Consider the following 22756-nt stretch of genomic DNA (forward strand, 5'->3'; position numbering starts at 1 on the left):
TATAGAACTTGAAGAGAGTAATGTATATTAACTGTAAACATCATTAATTAGCCAAAGATGTATATTCACCGCCCCAGTCTGAATGGTTGTGTTGATAGGTTGTTCTGAGGCTAGTTAGTATTGTCATATTTAATATACAAGTTTCTATGTTTGTTAATTTCCATTTTTATTATTACAGGGATTTCAATCTTCAGTGTTCCATTGGGGACAAGTGAAACCTGATCCTTGTACACAGTAAGTATTTTTCAGATGTTGGTTGGAGGTTATCAGTTATATAAATGAACTTTATGTGTATATGAATTTATATGGAAATGATCAGTGACCCTTAAGTAAACTAAAATCAAACTTCTGGGGTCTGTTAATTTAGATTAATTTGTTCATGGTGGTGTCAAGTTAGGGTAAAGCACATGAAATCTAGTTTTACTGAAAAAAATTCGTGTAGGATGTTTTGAAGGTTATGGAAAAGAAATAAAAATGATGAAGTATTTTTAATGTTAACAAGACACCTTTCAATGAGATGTGACAGTCACATTCTGACTGTATTTGAAGACAATAACTAGGAAAATTAGTTTACTAAAAGCTCGGTACTTTTGTGATTAAAATATGGATATGTTCATGTTGGTCGCAATGACCAACCCCAGTTTGTTAGTTAATGATGTGTATTGATACCAACTAGTTCGGTGTATGCATTCTCGGTTCTCAGGAGAAATGTTAGTTCCTTGTATAATATAACCAAACATGAAATATTAGACTTTAGTTAAAATTCCAGTTCATTGCTCTCTGGCAGCACATTTTGGTATGTAAATATAAGCTAATTGGCTAAATCTTTCAAATGTGGTTCTTTGATCAATTAAGATAATAGAAGCCTTCCCTTGTACCTGCATGCTTATTGTTAAAGGCCATTGACCACATTTTAAAAAATATGGTAAATGTCAGCCTGTTGGAAAGTGGGTATGTAGATTTGGGCCTGAATGTGATATTGCATGAACACTGTGATAAGCTTCCATTATTTCAATGATTCTGAAGGCATAGCTAATAATATAACATGGTTGCACCTCTTGGGTAAAAAAAGACATTTTAGATCAAGAGCAAAGTATGGTGTTTTAAAAAACAAATTATGTACATTTTGACCCAGTATTTAGAATTTGTGTGTTAAAAAAATATTTGGGTATTAATGGTTTTTCTAGCTGATATGAATAGTAAAGCAATGATTTTCATAGTAAATGTATGAAAGATACCATAAGTTTACAGTGACATATATATTTGAGGTTCTATGTGATGACAAACCTAGCTCTCAGAATGACTATGATGAGCCTTGTTCCCTAAACTTTGTTCTGATTTTGGTGCCTCTTGGTCTATGACTATATTGTGAACCTACTTTGTTTTGGAAGTTTATTTGTTTGTTTCTTTCTATTTCAGATTTCCTGCTGCATAAGATGGATATTACAAATAGGTATGGAACTTGTTTTTATTATGTATTAGTTATTTTTATATTAAAAAGGTACTATATTTTAAGTGCCAACTAACATGTATTAACTGTAAGTATCATTAATTAGCCAAAGATGTATATTCACCGCCCCAGTCTGAATGGTTGTGTTGATAGGTTGTTCTGAGACTAGTTAGTATTATCATGTTTAATACAGGTTTCTATGTTAGTAATTAACTTCAATTTGTTTTTTATTACAGGGGAGTTAAATCTTCATTCTACTGGAGGTAAGGGAAACCTAAATATTTTTCAAATGTTGGCTAGATGTTTGAGTTAATTGTTAGTACTCATCATGACTTGTATAGGTTGTACTCAATAAGCTTGGCATCAAAATGTTTATATTGTAAGCTTTTCTTAAACTCAAACAAACAATATATTCTATGTTCACTGGTGTCACATGAACAATCTGCACTCCCGATTACCCATTATTGATTTTCTTTCTGACTTGTGTGGACTTCAGCATCCAGTAATTGAAAATTCATCTTTAGAACTCTTGCAATGCTGTTGGATGTGTATTTAATACAAAACTTATTTCTGATTTAACTTGTCATAGATTGGCTCTTAAAAGCTACTTACCTGCCTGTACTGTGTTTTACTGTTACACCATAAACATTAATAATGCCTTAATGATGGTTATTGAATATTACTTGATATCAAGTTATAATGTAAAGATTAATGTATTTTAATTGTAAATATTAATTAGCCAAAGATGTATATTCACCGCCCCAGTCTGAATGGTTGTGTTGATAGGTTGTTCTGAGGCTAATTTGTATTATCATGTTTAATATAAAAGTTTCTGTTTAGTAGTTAACTTTTATTACTATTATTATTATTATAGGAATATAATCAGTACTACTTTGGGAGGAAGTGAAACCTAATCCTAATGTAAAAAGTAAGTATTTGCTGGAGGTTTTTGTTGTAATTAGGTAAATATACTTTAATTTGCATCAGTTCATAATGCTTACATTTTAAGCTGTGGAATATAGTTTGTAAGACAAAGATGTATGGGCCCTATTAATCTTGTAGGTGAAAGTGCACATATTGCAACCTTTTTAAAATTATTTGGAAAATTAAACTCTGTAACCTTGGTGTTATCATTTAGGAAAAGTAATTCTTCTGTCAGTCCCATTGGGCAAGTTTATAGGCAGTAGATTCAATTGTATATTACTTAAATTAAGCAGTTGTTTGGACTAAGTTCTTCCATTCAGTAATGAAAATTTGTTTTTCTAACTTATTTTTTTAAATCTGCTTTTTCTACCCTAATGAAATGTAAAAGTTAAATTTAAACTGAAATCAGAAAACAAATTCAAGCTCCTGTTGATGTATTTCCCTGGATACTTTGTACTGTAACTTTTGCTGTATTTTACAAGAGTGTAATCGAGCGATTAAAATTTATTGAAAATAGATGTGTGTTTAGGATAAATAATTGTATGTTACTTTGGAGTCATTCTAGGAACTTCATTTCATATTTTGAAGTTTCTTATTCAAACAAGTCACACCTGGTTACAATTTTTTAAACAGTGGTATAAGTAAGGTGTACAAAATGAGAAACATGGTTTTGACTGAAAAGGTTTTCTATTTGTATCATAAAAATCACCTCGTTCTGATTCAAAAGGCATTGTAAATTAAGACAATACAACAAAAGTGTTTGTTAAACTTGTAATAATCACAAACATTCAAATACTGTCAATGATGAATATATAGTTATCCCTGTCTGATGATAATGTGTAGACAGAATATAACTGAGGCGTATTTGTTACTGTTTGAATTTAACATGTAAAAGTACTTAAATATAACATTTATCTTTAATGCATGTTGTTGAGTTGAGTGCAGTACTTTCTTTAGTCTACATTCATGTTGAACAAAAAATTGTATAAAATTTCAGTAGAATCTGACTTGATTTTGATGGACTTTTAGCTTCCAAAAAGTCCTTGAAATTGGTCTGAGCAATTCAGTATGAACAATGTACAGTCTAATCCTTGTGCTCATGAAAAGTTTTAATTACTAGGCACAGCTTTTTAAACTTGAATATTTAATGACAAAAAAAAAACCACAGTAAAGAAATCCATTTTTCTACCAATGTTTTTATTATTACTTTTACACATTTAACATTTCTTTATCTTAGTGGACAATGGGTATTTGCCATGACACCATTCTTAGTTTGAAGTTCTACATGTACCTCAGGTTAGTAGGTTTGGTTTGTATATTATCCCTAAATAGTCATTATCTTTGTATTGTACAAAAATTTTGGCCAGCAACTTCTGAATTCAACTCTTCAAACTATATTTTAGTGTCTGTGATGAACTTTGACAAGCATATGACTGAATATACTGTTGAAATTTTTAGAGTCTGAGACTAATCAGATTTGGAAATAGTTTTGGTTTGTTTGAATATTTTCTAAAAGTGCTTGTTTCTTTACAGTTCTGTCAGTAGGAAGCATTAAAGTCTCCATTCAACTAGGTAAGGTAGTGGCTCTTAATAATTGAATATGTAGTTATTATTTCTATATTTAGTAACAGTCTTAATTTTTGTTCTCAATTACATGTTAGTGACAAAAGCTTAGCTTGACTTCAATTTTTAAGTTATTTTGAATTTTACTTCATTTCTGTCTCTTTTTGTTTGTTTCACAATGCAAAAAACTTCAGGCTTATTGTAGTTTAAGGGTTAGTATGATAAGGTGAATTTTTGTTTTTTGGTGGTGGGGTCTATGATTTTCCGTTTTGCTGTAGTTGGTGTGGTGTTTGAATTATTTATGGGCAAATACTACAAAAATAACCTTTTATCTTGTCTTTCAGTTCATAACTAGACAGCTAATGCAATGAAAATAAGTTTAGAATTCATTTGACATATCCCGTACAAAACTAATGTGATTACAAAAGCTTATTAAGTTATAGACTAGACTTTAAAAATATCCAAATGTAAAAAGCAATGATGTATGAATAGTCTCGTTCGTATGAAATAAATTATGATTAGTTTCATTTCAATAAGAACCTGAGCTTTAAAAAGTGCATGTGAAAGAATAAAAAATACAAACATGGATGTGATACATTTGTTTTCTTCTCTAAGGTTGGGACGGTCAAGTAAAGAACAAATGTTCTTTAAGGATATTTTTAACCTTATGGAGTTAGTAAAAAACAAGTAAGTTCATTTTGAGATGGGAATACCTTTAGATTTTTTCAGTTGCACAGATTATTAATAAAATGTCTTTAATGCCATAGTGTACTGTTAAAACTGGCAATGAACTAAGCTTTTATGTAATTGGTAACAGGCTGGATATTAGAACTACACAAGTAGTGAGGGTAGGATGTAACATCAGCTCACTCTGAGTCAGGTGAAGAAATTTTGTATAATGCTGACCCTTTTTATCTTAAATTTATATATCCATTATTAAAAGTAACTGCTTATATGTAAAATTTCTTTTCTTGCAGGTATTGAAGTGGTATCTTGTTCGAGCTAATGACACAAGGTACGTATAGTGAATAGTAGTCATGTTGATTCTTATGTCATTGAAAGTAAGGTATTTTTAGATTATATTAAAGTTTCATGTCAGAAGTTTATAATAGCCCTAAGTATAGTAAAGCAACTCCAGTTGTTAGTCATTAAGTCTGAGTTAATAATATTCTTGACTTTGGGTAAAAATAAATAAATGGAAGGTAGATAAATTCTATACAGAGACCAGAGCTTCAGGTTTGAACCTTTAAAAAAACTTTACTATGTCGGAATAGAAGAATATCTATTATTATTTTGAAACATTGACAGTACTAAATTCTAGTACAATAAGTAATTTCTTATTATGTTGTTCAAACGTTTTTTTTTTGTTTAGGTGCAGATCGAGCAATGAAGATTGGTAGAGATGAACTCTGTATTACTGAATTTGTGTGGAAAATAAAAAATCTTGATTTTTAGACAAGTGGAGTAGTCTTTTAATTAAGCCTTCAGCCATTGTATGATCTACTTTTACTGAAACCACACATTGTAAGACTTCAGTGATATTTGATATAAAACAGTTTCTTATTTAATAGCACTGTTTAGTTTCGTAAATTAGCAGACTTTTTTTTATATACAATTATAAAACTACCTGAAATATTAGAGGGAATGTATAATGGTAAAATAATTCAAGTTATTTATGACTTCTTTATTTTAATACACAAATGTACAATAATATTCCTACACTTTCAAACAACCATAATTACAGAAGTAGCTGATTTTTCCACAACGTTGATAGTACAATCTCGCATCTTCCACCACAGGATGACGATGTTTCTGGATGTAAAAGTTCAGCTTTTAAAAACATTTAACATATCTATTATTGCACATAAAAAATGTGAGATTTTCCAATCCCATGCATACAAAGAAACCAATCCTGAATAAGTGATAAAATGGCCTTTACTAAAAACTTTTGACCTATTCAACAAATAGAAATTATTAACTTTACCACTCAAAGAACTAATCCTCCATAAGAAACACCATCTCCCTCAGGGGCATCCATTCTATTCTTAAGGTGTTCTATAGTGTTCAGGAAATGTTTGTTGATTTGGTCTGTTTCTTCATTAGCTTCTAATCCCGGAAGTTCTTGCTTTATTTTGCTGATCAGTTGGTTTAGCACCTGAACTGTGATCTATGGAGCAGTAGAAATAAAGTGGCTTTATTATTTAGAAACCATTTAAACTGCTATATTGGGTTACAGTCAATTTACCCTATATTATAACAACTGATTCAACAATGCATTGCAATTTTTTAATTAGCTATGCTTAATGGTCAGTAACTTTATTACGGATTTACAAACTTTGCGACATACTTATAGTAATGTATTCAGCTGTAAGAGGGAACAGTTCGGATATATGCTGATTGTATCATACTAGATGACTAAAAATGACTCAGTGGGTGTATGTATGTCTATGGATATACTCCTTCTAGATAAGATTAGTTCATTCATAGAACATTTTCTTTTAGTTGTTTGGTTAAAATTGTAAAATAGCAGGAGAATTATTATTTTAAGTAGTAGTTTGCTCATTGTAATCAGGTTAAATTATATAGTATTGAAGTTTGGATGAACTCTGTAAAAATTAAAAGGTGTCTATACCTTAAGAAAAATAGATCCACTCTCACCTGATCATTTCCTTTTTCATAAAAATAAATGTAGTGGTTTAATAATTCCACAAATAGCTGCACTTGAACAGAAGAGTTCATACATTGATTTGCTATACGTAATCCTTTCTTCAAACATTCTGCTACCCTCTTTCCATCATGCATCTGTAAATATCCATTAACAATTAGAATGTTTTACCTCTTCCTTGTTGTGGAGTTCATTTAAATTATAGCTGTAAGTTGGTAAAAAAGCACTGGACATAGTAGACTAATTTCATTTAAATCAGAAATTCTAGTATTAAAATATTCATATGGTAAATTCTCTGTGTTTATATACAAGTGTGTAATGGAAACAAAAAGTTCTCATTATTTTAATGAAAAATTATATTAGCAACTGGTTTTCTGAGATATTCTTCATGTGTATCTGGGCAAAGTTAAGAGGTAATAAGAACCTCAACTTAAGGTCCTAGTAAAAACAAGTATCAACTTCAATTTGAGAACTTAGCTCACATTATATCACATTCTGATATTTTTTCTGTACAAAAGTTTACATTTCTCTTAAACTTAGGTTTTCCTTCAAACTTAATAGTACAAAAATTTATTGATTATTATAAAAAACTTGAAAATATTGAATGTAACATTTTTCATAACTATTATATTTTACCTTAAACGTTTGAAAAAGATAACTGTTTTACTAATTGCAATTGTGATCCTAAATTTTCATTTTCCCTACAAAGATCTTGTGACACATCATACATTTATGTTTGTATAAAGAGTGTCTGGGTTTATAGTGGACATTAACATAAAAAATATTTCATCAGTATAAACAAGAATACATTTTTCCTCCATCTAATCTAAGTTACTTTTTGTAGTGAAGAGTCTGTCTATATAAATATTTTAGCTGTTTATGAGATAACTTTACATTCAGAGAATTGTTGGTTACAGAATTGATTTATTAATTTAACATATTCTAAATTTACTTGGGTAATGAGAATATATCATCTTTTGTTTATCTTTCTGCATTCCTTAAAACTTTACAAATTAATGTCTTTTAAATGACACATAACTTTTTTTTTTCTGTCAGCACAGTGTTGGACAACAAAACATAGAACTTTTCAATTAAATATGAGTACTTAACTTGGTGTGTTTAGGACGATATTTCATTAAAATACCTTGAATACAAATTGAATTCATATGAGAACTTTGTTTCCATTACATTATACATCTCACTGGACTTAATACTTACTGTTTTTTTTTATATACATACGTAAATTTATATTTATTTTTTGGTGATTAAAATGATATGGCAATGTACTTTAAAAAAAGTTATTACATACCTCTTCTTCACTGGTTGCTCGAGTTTTGCCAGACCAGAAAAGGTGGGAACAAATAGCAACACCTCGACATTGGTCAGGCTTTTTTAGCAGTTTTGAAGCTGCTAGAGCACATTGTGTCCTAAGTGGTTCATGATTTTCCTCACCAAAACAAGTCATCTGTTCTACTGTAGCTGTTATCAATGTAATTGCTGCAAGTTGAGCCTTGCTGTCTGAAACCTCCTCCTCGTACAATGAAAAAGCCTGAGAAACAGAACTGTATATGTAATTGAAAATAGATCTTGTTTTAAAAAACTGATGAAATAATATCAGACTTGTCTGTACCAGTAACATAATAAAGTAGTCCTATATTATTTCAACTAATACTCATGAAGCTAAAACAAGAGGGAATCCTCAATAGCCATGGCACTTGAAATTCTTTTAGGCAGGATTAGAGTAAATTAATCTATCAGACCTTTGTTTCTTTTTATTAGCTATATTTTTTGCACACTAGCAATACCAAGCGTGGGGTGCATATACCCAATTCAATTTTATTACTCATCAGGATCTCTACCAACCTATCCTCAAATTGAAATTCCTTTTCGTAGGATTAGATTAAATTAATCTGCAAGACCTTGGTCATGGTTAAATACATAAATCAAAAGGGTTTGACCTCCTAAGTCCAAAACTGTAATTAGATCTCAAATTGGACAAGAGGTGACAGAGCTATGAGCTAAAAGTTCATACCTGATAGAAAAAAACTGACCCATTCTATATGCCACAGCTAAAAATAAGTCTATTAGGTACTGGTAGAATTGATCAGACATCTGCATATGTATAACTAGTTATGTCAAATATACTGAAAAGTGTACTTACTTAGAAAGCTTACAAATAAAAATTCCAAAATTTAAGTTTCACCTTAAGCATGTTTCAACATGTTTGTGCTGTAGCTATAAAATAACAATTTCTGTAAAACACATTAAGTTACAACTTGGAAAATCCCAAACATAATTTGTAACATGCTGATGCTTACATACATAAACATCTGCTATTCAAAAAGACATAAGCAGAAACACAAAGGGCTAGGAACAAAAATAAAGTTCATGTTAATTTCATAATGGATCAATACTCTTTAAGTCTAAACTTTCACATATAAATTAATGAAAGGCTAACCTGGGAAACAAACTCATAGGCAACAGTTTCGTGGTTTTCAAACTGTATCTGTCCAGCAGCTAAACCTCCTTGCAGAAATAATCGTAGTGAAAGTTCAGCCATTTCAGCTTTAATGAGAGCACTGATTGTCTGGTGACAAAACTGGAATATTTTCTGACATTTTCTATCCCACTTTTCATCCTTTATTATAAAAAAAGATTTTATGCTTTACTGCATCAATAGAGCCAATACTACCCACATTACTAAAAGCTTCTTATTCTTCCACATATCTACTTATTAAAGATGACATATTCAAGATTTTCATTATGTGAATCTTATCATTAAGTGAACTATTTAACTTTTTTAAACTGTTACAAATATCCACTTTATGAACATTTCTTAATTTTAAATGTCATTATTATAACAAAAAAGTCTCAACTATAAAACAATTCTTAAGCAAGCAACATTATAATTCTTTCAAATATTGATATTTTTTGTCTCTCAGCATGTTTAAAAATAAAATGATTGGTTTGGTTTGTTATGAATTTTGTGCAAAACTACACGAGGGCTATCTGCACTATCCATCCCTAATTTAGCAGTGAATGACTAGAGGGAAGGCAGCTAGTCATCACCGCCAACTCTTGGGCTACTCTTTTACCAATGAATAGTGAGATTGTCCATCACATTATAAAGCCCCCATGGCTGAAAGGGTGAGCATGTTTGGTGGAATGGGATTCAAACCCGCAGATTGCGAGTCGAGCACCCTAACCACCTGGCCATGTAAAATAAAATGAAATTTTATCTTCACACCAATTCAATACTTTACAGAAAATGGTACCGATCATGAATAATTAGTATGTTCAAGCATTTTTTATGACAAGATAATAATTTCTATGTATTTCCTCTTCTAATTTAAAGACAACAGAAGATTTCACCAGAATACTCTTCCAATCAATGCTAGTAACAGTTTATGTTGTGCTATGTAAATTTCTATTTAACCATTTGAGCAACATTATAAAAAAAAAAGCATCTTTTCAAAGCTAATAAAAGTAATTTTGTTTGTTTTTTACTCATGATGAATTTTAAGTTTCATAAAAGTTTAAAAGATATTAACAAGGGTGAGAGAGTTCCATATTGGGTAAGGAAACCTGTACTGGTGATTTTAGCCAGAACAAAGCCATTGTGCATGGGAGCATGATATTATTCCAAAGCACTGGAAAGGAAGTACTTACAGTACAGCAGGTGTATTGCTTCAATAAAATATGTAGGGAATACTTAGAGTAGAAGACATTGTAAGGGATGTGTTATGATAGAATAAATATGACAATGTACACAAACATTAATAATTTTGTAAACTACACACTGTTTTAGTTGAAGATCTGTATTTGTTTTATAATCAAACTGTTACTCTTTCCTGTTTCACTGTCTATATTTAATATGCATATTTAATTAGTCAACAATGTTGTAACAAAAAAGTGAATATGACTGATAGCCTGCTTGGAATGGTGACTATTAAATAAAGCTTTTATTTGTTCAAGTCAATTGCAGTATTTTTAATTGGCCACAATAAGATATATATATTTAAATTCTAAAAACATTATAACTGTTCTATATAGCATATTTTAAATTACGTGTGAATATTTTATTTCCTTTGTATAGATTACCTGTAAGATAATAGGATTTTAAATAGATATATAAACTAGTAGCTATGGTGATGGTTACTGGTAAATTATGCAACCTAATACTATCACTTGATGATGTGTTTTGAACCTCCAAATGTTAAAACACACCCTTCATAACAACCCTAGTTAGTGTGTTTCCTTCTAAGATATGTTTACAATAAGTAACTTGAGTAACTGATATCAATTCAATTTTTCATGGAAAAAGAATATACATCCATGTATTTGGAGGTAATTAAAATAATCAGTGGCTATATACAATCTGCAAAATTAAATATTCATATTGTACAGACTGGAAAACTAAAACTAGCACTATATGAAACATCTCCATGTTACAATTAACTTTCATACTGAAAAATTTAATATGAAGAGGAAATAGTATAACTTCAAATTTTCTTCTTTATAGTTCTTTCTAAGTTGTAGAACCTAAAGTAAAAATATTTAAATGCTAAAAAAATTCATCAATAGCTTCCTCTTGCAATTATGCTTAAGTACAAGGATATTTATAGTAATAAAATAGCACAAAAACGGTTTGATCATAGCAATAATAAAAAAAATCATCACTTTTGGATGTTTGATTAAACTCCACATCAGTGGTAGCACATTTTCTTATATCATGTACATTTTCATTTGTAATTATGTGTATATGTTGCTTATGGACACTAGTTATTAGAGGATTATTTGAGGCAAACAGATGTCACAGTTCAGATATGTATGCAGAAATATGTGGCAGGATAATTCCAGGTCATTGTGCCAAAAGTGGTGATAATGGAATTACCTCTTTTGGAATCTAGGACTGTTCAATTGAAAGGCATGTTGCTGTAAACCAAACTGTACAAACTTTATAAAGAATGTGTATTAATGCATCAAAGTCGTATACTAATTTTATTATGTGTATGAATTTTTAGTTTTTGAGATTTTAGAAGTCTTGTTGTGAAATTTTGTTTTTCTTTCCTCGTAAGACTTTCTTTTGTTTACTGTGTGCCCAAGATCTTGTAAATGTATCATTCTGTTTTCATTCTAATAACATCATACAAAACTTGTGAAAAAATTAAATATGAACAAACCAAATAAAACTGGAATGTTTATTATTATTGACCAGAAAGTTCCATTTGCTATTTTCCTTTCATATGTTTTTTTTTTCCTACCAACTGAAACAACTGCTTAACCTGCTAAAAAATACATAAATTCTGCATGGCCAATAATGACTTATGACTGAATGAAATTTGGCAACTACTTAGGTCTATGTACTCACTAATCTAAATATCCTTACTCGAATTTTTGTTATTTCTGAAATCCTCAATTGAAAACTATATATATCATAAATCCAATAATAGCAACACAATTGGAAACAATTTACCAAAAATCTTATAACAGCAACATAAATTCCCAGGGCTAGTTCAGAACTATTTCTAAAAAGATTAAGTTCAACCTCTAAATGTGATATTACCAGACTACTCTTTCAAAACTTGTAAATAGAGAAAAATGTCATTATGAAGGATAGGTAAGTTGTTTAAATATACTTTCAAAGCTAAGTACTTTATCATTTGAAAGATCCTCCACGGGAGGTATAAATACAAATTCAACCAATATTACACTGTTTCCAGAAGCTTGAAATATATAGAATTTTCTTTGTAATTCTACATAGTTTATTGGTACACACCAAACCAAGCTACAAAAGCCATTAAAAAAAGAAGTAGAAATGATGTAATTCAGGTGCCTACACACACTACAAGAATGAAAATTTTGACATTTTTGAATTTTTATTTATAAAATTAACTAAATAATCACTATTTATATAATGTTTTAATATCATTTTTATACTATTTGTTAGCATATAGTTATGAAATAAATTAAAATTATATTTTTTAAGTTTCAATGCAGACATACAATTTTACACTCACAGTGACCTTCTTTTATCAATATTTCATCTCCTGATTGTGGCTTGTACTGAAAAACCAGCTTGAATAGGAAAGATGGTTTGTAAAACTGAAATCCAATCAAATATAGTATGCTTGGATTACCTTCTCATTAAGAATAAAGAACTGAAAAGCCAGATCTAAGCATTGAAACACTATCAGATACATATAGCTTACCTCCTCCCTGAGGCACTTGTACTGGAGAACCAGTTCTTATTACTGAAACATTATCAGAGAAGATACAAATAGCTTACCTCCTCACTAAGGCTCTTATACTGGAAAGCCAACTTGTAAGCTTGAAACACTAATGGAGGCAAGGTGTATTTGATCCGTTGGTTTCCACCATTTCCAAAGTGTTTTCTAGCTGTATTGAGAATCTGAAGAAATGACAAAAAATATGTACATTTATGCTCAAATACCACAGCCAAAGAGATATATATATAAATTTATATTTGAAGATGGTAAAAATCATGTCTCAGCAACTAGAATTTTGTTTCTATCATACGAAATCTATATATGCATTATCATATCTCAATGCAAATTTAGGGCTACAGTATTTGCCACTATTTAGACCAGGTTTATGTTAAATTAGAAAGCAACACACACATACACAGGAAATGTCAAGATGCCTGTGAACATTTACCAACTGTGATATATTATACACATAAAACATTTAACAATTGTGTGAAAACAAAAATTTTAGCTGTTTAGAACCATTTCAAACTAAATTATTTTTTAAAACATTTTCATTTTTTGATCATTGTTAAAAAAATTTCTGATTCAAATTGTATATTAAATAATTCAATGCTTCTTAAAGAAAAACATAACTTTGCTTTAACTATTTAAGTTTATATTTCAAGAGTTTTCACATTTCATTTGAATACATGTTAAGTATAATTCAGTGATTCACAAATGAAGCATGCTACAAATCACTGCACAGGAGGCTTTTTCTTCTATATCAGAGCTTATTGGTTGGCCACTTACATGCACAGAACCAAGAAAAATTTAATGTTGAAGTGTTGGAGCTAAAAGCTGGCAAAACAATGGAACCAATAGGCCTAATTTTTGTCATAAAATTACACTACTCTGGAGGTTTTTTGTTTTTATTTTTCTCTTGGTAATTCACCACGAATTGTAAATTAATAGCAAGACAAAATATAGATATGAATGAAGTTGGTAGTGCAGTCTTCAAAGAAGTTTACAGTTATAAGAGAAAAAAAAAAAGATAGAATTTAGAATAATAGTGCTTACTACAAGCTTCTGTAAAAATATATCTGCCTGAAAAGTAATAATTTTGGTATAATTACCTAAGAATACATATTCTGAACAAAGTACATTAAACTATGAATAACTATGTATGATGAAAGACTAGCTGTTTAGAAAAAAGCAACCAAACTATGACATTATTTAACTAGATTTACTTGCTAAGTTATTTATACTCACTAAGTACTGTTGATCTGGAGTATCAGCTGACATTAGAGTTACAAATCTTCCAACAAGGCCTTGCTCTTCAGCAAAGTCTTCAGGATCATCCTTTTCAGTGGGTTGGTCAGGTTGATCTTGTATCAGAGGAGCAACCAAAGTCAGAATCTGATCCACCTACAAACCACAGAAACAATGCTCCTATAAAACCTGGCCTATCTATAAAGTACAGAAACTTTTTGCTATCATTATAAAAAAAACCAAAAAAAAACCAACACTACTGTAAAATAGATGAATTTACAGACCTCAGAAACAACACCAGTATAAATATGAACTAAACTACCACAATATTTAGGGCTGTACAATGTATGGCTAGGGAGGAAAATCTGACTTCAGCCGCCTCTTACAATAAATTCTGATTGGAATTTCAAATGCGTAATTCATATTACCTGAGTTTGTAGTACAGAAAGTTTCTGTAGTGTATGTACACCTAATATTAATAATGTAAGCACAAAAACATAATATGTAAAGCATACTTCATCTCAGTTCTTTTTAAAAACGTGCTTCTTAGCACAATATTTAAAAAACTAATTGTTATCAGAAATGTAAAGAAGCACTGCTATAACTATAATCAAAATAATAAAAACCACTGTAAATCTATTCCACCTGTAAACTAAAGAAACCTGACCACTGTAAACCTAACTTCAGCTATAAACTGCTACAAACATAGTTTGTCTATATACCACAGAAACACAAGCACTGTAAACTGAGCCATCCACAAATGGCAAACTTGCCACCATCGTAAACCTCACCAACCAATATACAATATAAACATGATCACTATAAACCTTGTTCCAGAATAACAGAATAATAACACAGGCCCACAAATTTAAAATTCCCAAAAGTTGTTTTGGTTTTAATGAAGGATATTCATTTTTTCTACCACATAAAGATTTTTTACAAATCAGGAAGAAAAAAACTATTACTTAGATCAAATTATTATTTCATTTACCATAATAAACATTTTTATTATTATATTTGTTACATTTGGGTTCTAGAATGATTGATAAGACTCTCACATTGCAATTGGTCTAGAGAAGTCTACAGCCAGTGGTTGTCAACATTTTAAGCATAAAAAAAAATGTGACCCGATTTCAATGAAAATGATTCACTTATGTAAAAGTACATATGACATTTTGTGAAAAACCTGTACGTGATGGAGAACAATGGATATCATTTTCAGATTCAGCATGCAGGAATTACTGTAGAACATGTAAAAATTGAGACAATAAAATATATCGCAGACCTGTGTAATTACTGTCAATGTGAAGCATGCTCTGAAATAGAACATTTTCACAGTAAACCTAATCCGATAAAATCAAACAGAAAACTGTACAACCCAAGACCTGATCGTACTTAAACCTAGAAAGAATATTACTAGTGTAAACAGTGCTTGCATTGTAACTAATTAATGAGAAGTCCATAAGTATAATGAAAGTACACTATACTTTTACTCTTATATAAATATAACATCAATTACCTCATTGATCAGTCACTAATTACATCAAAAGTAAAATTTAACAAAAATTTTGAATAAAATAAACATTACAAGCAATCTAAAAATAAACTTCACCAATAGTTGATAGATAACTCTTGGCATAGGGAGAAACAGTATGACTGTAGCTATACACATCTCCACTGAAGCTAAATCAGTCTTGAAACAACCATCCCATATGCATGATTTTGTTAACAAGTGGGGTGAAATTGATATTTATTTTAATAACAGTAACAGCATTCCTCTCAATTTTCCATATATTTGAGTAGGCTTCAAATCTGAGCCAACTATGGAACATGGAAACATTACTATTATAGATATAAGATCCACAGAACAAAGATATTACAACGCACACACTACATAAACGTTAGTGTTGTAAAATTAAACCCACCTGAGGAATGGTGAAAGTAACATGAATTTGTGATCAAAGCAACCTACTTATATGGATCAGAACTAAAAATTAACCAAGAATTAAATAAACCTAGGTAATTTAAAATACTTTTCCAATTTATATTGTGTAATATTTTTTAGGAGATATTGGTTAGTTTTAAATCTGTACAATTAAAGAAAGAACAGCATATATCTAACTAGTTAACTAACACAAAAACTAGTTATTTCTTTCATGCACTACTACAGATTTCATTTCCCTTGAAAAACACGACACCATTATATGTAAAATTTTATATATTATAATCCCTAAAAATATCTAGTGACCAATGAAAGGCTACTTAATGTCTCTGATAATTTAGAGTAACTTAACATTGGAAATAAGTTACTGTTTAACTACACAATTGGGTAGTAAGACAATACAGCAAATAACTAAAGATCATACAAATCTGATCTATTATCAATTTACAAAATATAAAATACTATAAAAATCAGATCCACCTGCAGGCTCATAAACATTACTACCATAACAATCTGATTATAAAAACATTACTTTTGTAATAAATTAGATCCATCTAGACTTTAAAAATATTAATACTGTAAAAGATCCACCTAAAAATAGTACAAAACTTGCCATTGTACAAACAAGGTTATAAAAACACTACTTTTGTAAAAACCAGATTTGCCTATTACAGAAACATGTAAAAATCAGATCTATCAATAGACTAAAGAAATACTTCTACTGCAAGATACACCTAAAAACTGTAAGAAACATTACTACTGTACAAATCAAATACTTCTATAGAAAACAGAAATATTAGTAGTGTAAAAATTTGATCTACTTAAAAACTACTTGAATATTACTACTGTGGAAATCAGATCCATCTAAAGACTACAGAAAGTAAACAATTATAAATTTAATCCATCTACAAGTTCACTGTTTACTAAAAATAATGTTGTTACTCAGGAAAAAATATATATGTTAGGAAGTTATTGTACTTAGATTCATATGTATGTTTTTGATAAGTTTAATTCATAATATTGTATAATCAGTAGTTCAACTATGTGAATTGACTAAATCCACACAGTAATTTTTACAGTAAAGACTAGCTTTTCATGTTATATCACAAGGATATACTGTATTTACAAAAAAACTGACAGGTCACTCTTAGGTAAGGATGATATATGCAAAATTGTAAAGCCTTTGTCAATTAATTCAACTAAGACTAAGCTATTGACGAAAAATTATCAAGCAACTCTCTTGTTTATTAATAAAACAAGCATCTGAAAAGAATTATAATACTTAACTATGAACAAAATTATGGAAAACTGGAATTCAAAATATTTCACCTATGTCTAGGCAAAAACCAATATTTTATATATATAAAATAGCATCAGTTACTCCTGTCTGTTAATTTTTATGTAAATCAAGCATAAGATTATCTGTTGCGATCTTAATTCTGATTATACTTTAACTGTTTTAGGCAGTATCTTGTTCTTGTTAGTTGAATTTCAAGCGAAGCTACTGAGAACTATCTGGGTTAGCTGTCCCTAAATTGTTGAAGATACTCTAAATGAATAGTGGAATTGATATTACCCTCACTCTTTCAAGGAAATGTACTTTTTACTACCCCTGTGTTTGTATAAAGTGTATATGTATTACAAACAGGAAAACTCACCTCTTCTGATGTGGGAATTAAAGTGTCATTTTCTAGAGCATTATTAAGCACAAATATGGACATAGTCTTGCGGCTGTGGTAGTCACAAAAATCAAGCATGGATCCAAAGTGTTCCAACTTAAGGACTGTCAGAAGATTATTGTAAATCTGGACTGGGATTTTCAGCAGTCTAAGCAGTTCTTTAGCAACTGGAGTGTTATATTCAACCCTAAAAGATACAAGTTCACATCACTTTTAAAAACATAACAGCCTTGGCATCTAATCATATATTACACAGTTTTAAATTTGTGATATTTTGGATTTAGAGCTATAAAATTTCTTATATTTTCATAACTAAATACTGAATGTGATCATACTTAACAACATCAACTGGACATTATTTCTTATAACATTATATTTGAAATAAGTGTAACAGGAAACTATGCCATGATCAAAAGTCAGGCTTTAGAACTTTTATCTGAATGGTTTATGTCTAGGTTATAAAACAATAATTACCATCTCAATGGGAAAGATGAAAATTAATAAAGCTACTGAAAAAGGTCAGGCTTCATGTAACATCAAATTGTTTTTCCTGACCAACTAAACAGCTTAGACGAGCACTGTTTCCTTTGGATTGTTTTGTTAATAATGGTTGTGTAGTGTAAATTATATAAAAAATCCATCTATCAAAAAAATTCACTTCTGAGATATATGCCAATCCACGTGTTGATTTGCCTAACTCATGATATCATAAAGGATATTCAGGCAATATCATGCTTGAAATTAATTTTCAATACATGAAAATATATATAAATATTTACAAAAAAAAAGTTTTTGGTTGATATTGAATTTAGTAAAGAATCATACAAACATATAAAGTCCATGCTTTTGAAAACTAAGTATATTTATTGTGGAATTTAAAATCCACACCTATCCTTACATACATATAAGTATCCAGATTTTGTAATAAGAATATATTTCATTTAAGTATTACCTCAAAATATACGTGTATATAAAGTACTGTATAACTGTAAACTAGGTTTTCATTTCTTCCTTTGCCATGTCATTCATTATTAAACTTTATCAGTCCAAAAGACAATCAACAGTCTCACATATTATCTACACATGTGGTAGTCTCGCTTTCAGCCACAGAGGTACCCAGCCAAGGGGAAAAACAGTGGAGATGTATCTATCTAGAAGTAATTATTTAACCAAATTTTATCTTAATACGCTAAACTGTAGTTTTCAGTACACTAGCTGAACAACACGACACAGATGTATCTAGATTCTCACACTGAGAAACAGATGAAGTTAAAAAAAGGAGACAAATCCACCTTAAGGATTATACTTTAGAGAACTCTAAAAGCTTATATTCAACAGAACTTATACTGTGTAGTTCAATAGTTATGAAATGGTGATTGTTATATTATTACATCATGTTACTAGAACCTTCCAAGTTTTTCTTGTTGTTTTAATTGAGTATAATTGCATCATAATATCTAGCAGTGTGTGGAACATTCTAGACCTATGTTGGGGTATAAATACACATCAAAAACGTTAGACAGATGCTAGTTAGATAGATAGATCTACACTACATGATTGTGTGTTTAGCCATAAAGAGCATCTGGTGGTGATTTTTAAGGAGAAATTATCACAGATTGTATTTTAATAACAGAGTAAGAATAATCCTTTGTCTTGTCAATTGTGTTCTAAAGTAATTGAACCAGCCTGCGTAGACTTTGATGAAGACAATTATTTAAAGCTCTGGATATAACTGTGATAACCAGCAGTGTAACGAAGATTTGTATATACGCTGGACTTGTTTTAATATATTATTTTAAAACAAGTGGACTGTGTTTTGTTTATTTATTGTAGAAATTTTTCACCAACAAGTCACAGATATCTACTGTAAAGAATCATCCCCTAAAAAAAAATCTGTTAAAAAGGAGTAGATGGAGAAAAAGCATAAAAAAAAACAATAGAAGTGACAAATGTGTCTGAGTAATGACACCATGAGGTCAAAAGCTACAATCAAGATATCAGTACAAGCAAAAAAAGGCTAACAGTAATAATGATAAGAACAAGTAAGATGTCTCAATTCAGAAGCAAGTTGGAAAGTCTCAAGTTAATAGAGGGAAAAGGAAATAAAAAGCACAGTAATAAAACAGTGTTAAACAAAGAAAATATGATTGAACAAAATGATTGTTAATGAAATGAGAGAACTCTATACATAAAATAAGGTAGGAGATACCCTAATGCATATGTAAATGCAAGTTTGAGTTGCTAATTGTGGAAGGGTTTCTTACAAACCTCTGGAAAAGTTCATTAATGAACCAAATGATATCAAAAGATGTACGAAGAAATGTGAGGTTTTCAACAAGATTACACTTTGATGTTATTTAAAATGTACAAGTAAACAAAATTTTATTATGCCTTCTATAAACTCAAGGTAATCTTAGTAAAAGTCAGTAATCTTTACCTTTTTATACCTAGATTCTGAAATATATCTACTGATGTCTGAAGGACTTTGTCAACATAATCAAATCGTTCTGGATAACATTTGAGGGCAAGGTTAATTAGAGACACTTGGAGTGAGACAGTATCTTCTGCTGGCATATCTTGGCGAGACTAAAGTATACATAAAAATATCAAATTTAAATTATTTTCTGGTGAGACAACCTATTGAGTCAAAAACACACACAAATACATTGAATCTTAATTGGTGTCCCCACTAGTGGGATAGCCTATTAAGGCTCTGAAAAATAACAATAAGGTAAAAAATCCTAAACTTTAAACCATAAAATACTAATAGATATTTTAGTTGTTTTTAAGAAATCATTAGAATTCAAGTTGATTCTGTAATTCATAAGTGAAATAAATCCTTAACTTCTTATTAATAACCAATTTCTGGAAGATAGCATCACAATAAAAATAAATAATACCAACACTTGGACTACAACATAATCAATTTTCAGCAGAAATTACAGTCAGTCAGTCCAAACAGGTTTAATATTTGTTAGAAAATCATGCTACATAGTTTCTGATGCTCCTCTTAATTAGTACATTTTGAATTTCAAACCAAAGGTGTGTGTGTACATATAGCATTATATATCTATTTTTGTCTACCACAATTCACTGCTCACGAGGATTTTCATTCAATTTTAGAACTCATTAGTTGGTCTAGATAATGACAGCAAACAAAAGTCTATCTGAAATACTAGCTATATGCACAGAAGTAAGTAAACTTGTTGAAATGTTAGAGCTAAAAGCTAACAAAGCAATGGAATAAACAGGCCTAATATTTGTGATAAAATTAAATTACACTGTAGATTTTTTTCACATTCTTTTATTAATTCACCATTGATTCAAAATTAATAGTAAGACAAAAAGATATGAAATTTTTTTAAAACCAACTGTGATTTAATGCCAAAAAACAGACTAATTAAGATGAGTATTGTACAATTTTCATACTGAGAGAGACTATATAGAGGTCAGCTACTCAATGGCACCTAATAGAAACTCTTGTCTAACAAAATAGTGAGATCATACGATCATTCTTTTAATGCACCAATGGCCCCAAAGTGCATTTTTTAGCAATGGGATGCAAACCAAGAATTCTCAAATCTGTAGTCTGGGATTGCCATGCTCAGCCTTACCAAGTAAAGTAGTAATAAAATAAAGTCGTTTCTGACAATATTTTGTATAAAACATATATCTACCTACTTGTATAATTTGGGCAACTTGTTCAGAGAAAATGTCAAACAGTTTGATATCCTGAGGTATCCCTGTTCCATCTTCTTTTGTAGCAAATACAGCAAGTCTTCAACATAAACCAGTATAAATTCAGTATTAAAACTTTAGTTGTTTTTTCAGAGAAGACTAAAGCATATCATAAATGTTAAAAGTGGTGTTTAAATTCTAAAGCACCCCTCATTAAATATGTAATCACACTTTCTTATGCTTATTGAAATATGCTAAACAATACTATAATGCTGAAACAAATTAACAAGCATAACAATAGCTTATAATGAAACAGTACTACCGTTTTTGTCAATCTTCTATTACTATTGTCCAATGTATGTTTCTATGATTGATTGAGAGCAAGAAAAATTGATCAATAACATGATAAACTTTATAATGAAAAAGTAACAATGTGTCTCATTAATCTTCTACTTATACAAAATGTTTCTATAACAGACTGAGAGCCAAAACAATATACCACTAACACAATAATACTTAGATACTAACAAAAATCATTGTGAAGTTTGATGGTTAATAGCCAACTAGAACTATCCAGATATTACTACTCAGTTAACCATAGTGATTTCTTGTAGTTTTCCCTTCTTTAGAGAAAAGTGTAATATTTAAACAGAAAATGTTAATGTAGGATATTATGTTTTGTGTCTAACAATGACAAAAATTTAGAGAATACAATCCATGACCACTAAAATAAATTCAAAGAGCTACGTTAGTAAGTAAACTTTTTTCCTATTCACTTTTGTTCATATGATGCAGACTTCAGTTTAGTTCTACATAATGTACATTTACAATATGACTTGATGCTAATGGTGAAAATATAATCTTTGACAAATTCATTTTTATTTTTAACAGTCTGTGTTCTATGAGAAAAAGCTATAGCGATAATTCAAACATCAAAACATACTGTACACCCAAAGTTAAAATAAACTATTCAAAGGGCTCAAAACAACCTCTTATCTATACTATTATTCTGCTTGTTTGTATGTACGACCGTTATGCTTTCTGACTGAGAACCTGCTGCATAAGCACGCGTAGTTAGAATGTTTCCCCAAGAAAAACTGCGCATTATTCATTCGACGACAAACAGTTTGCCTGCGGCAGAGAGCTGCAAAGCTCAGTGATCAAGTTGCTACAATTGCTGTATGAAACAAGAAGTAACAACAAAAGGGGAATGTAAATATACTTTACTAACCATTTTGTACAACAGAATATTATAAACTGATCAAAGTTTTTAAAATAGGTTTGACGTTAGGTCGTACAATAACAATATAAGTTTATTTATCGATAGTATTAAGTACAGTAAAGTTTAGTCCTAACTAAACTAAAGTAAAAAAAACG

The 22756-nt window shown here is 29.9% G+C and overlaps 1 protein-coding gene and 1 long non-coding RNA gene across 4 annotated transcripts in view; one reads left to right on the plus strand and one right to left on the minus strand.

Moving 5' to 3' along the window:
• Positions 1-5391, plus strand: part of LOC106472544 — a 7915-nt gene extending 2524 nt beyond the window's left edge. The window contains exons 3-11 of the long non-coding RNA XR_001291617.2: positions 179-234; positions 1420-1453; positions 1687-1713; positions 2325-2378; positions 3612-3670; positions 3908-3946; positions 4553-4624; positions 4915-4952; positions 5310-5391. This is a non-coding gene — a long non-coding RNA (uncharacterized LOC106472544). The remainder of the gene's footprint in view (positions 1-178; positions 235-1419; positions 1454-1686; positions 1714-2324; positions 2379-3611; positions 3671-3907; positions 3947-4552; positions 4625-4914; positions 4953-5309) is intronic.
• Positions 5392-5600: 209 nt separating this feature from the next.
• Positions 5601-22756, minus strand: part of LOC106472545 (vacuolar protein sorting-associated protein 35-like) — a 56854-nt gene continuing 39698 nt past the window's right edge. For 2 of the 3 annotated variants that reach the window (XM_013933197.2, XM_022401109.1), the window contains exons 8-16: positions 21383-21479; positions 20139-20287; positions 17681-17888; positions 14081-14236; positions 12892-13014; positions 9061-9240; positions 7912-8151; positions 6596-6739; positions 5925-6104 (exon numbers count right to left, since the gene is read on the minus strand). In XM_013933197.2, coding sequence (XP_013788651.1) covers positions 5925-6104; positions 6596-6739; positions 7912-8151; positions 9061-9240; positions 12892-13014; positions 14081-14236; positions 17681-17888; positions 20139-20287; positions 21383-21479 — 1477 coding nt within the window. Of the gene's footprint in view, positions 5750-5921; positions 6105-6595; positions 6740-7911; positions 8152-9060; positions 9241-12891; positions 13015-14080; positions 14237-17680; positions 17889-20138; positions 20288-21382; positions 21480-22756 lie in introns of those variants that run through there. The other variant, XM_022401108.1, reaches the window with a different exon arrangement.

The sequence above is a fragment of the Limulus polyphemus genome, unplaced genomic scaffold (assembly GCF_000517525.1).
Source record: "Limulus polyphemus unplaced genomic scaffold, Limulus_polyphemus-2.1.2 Scaffold5415, whole genome shotgun sequence".
Classification (NCBI taxonomy): domain Eukaryota; kingdom Metazoa; phylum Arthropoda; class Merostomata; order Xiphosura; family Limulidae; genus Limulus; species Limulus polyphemus.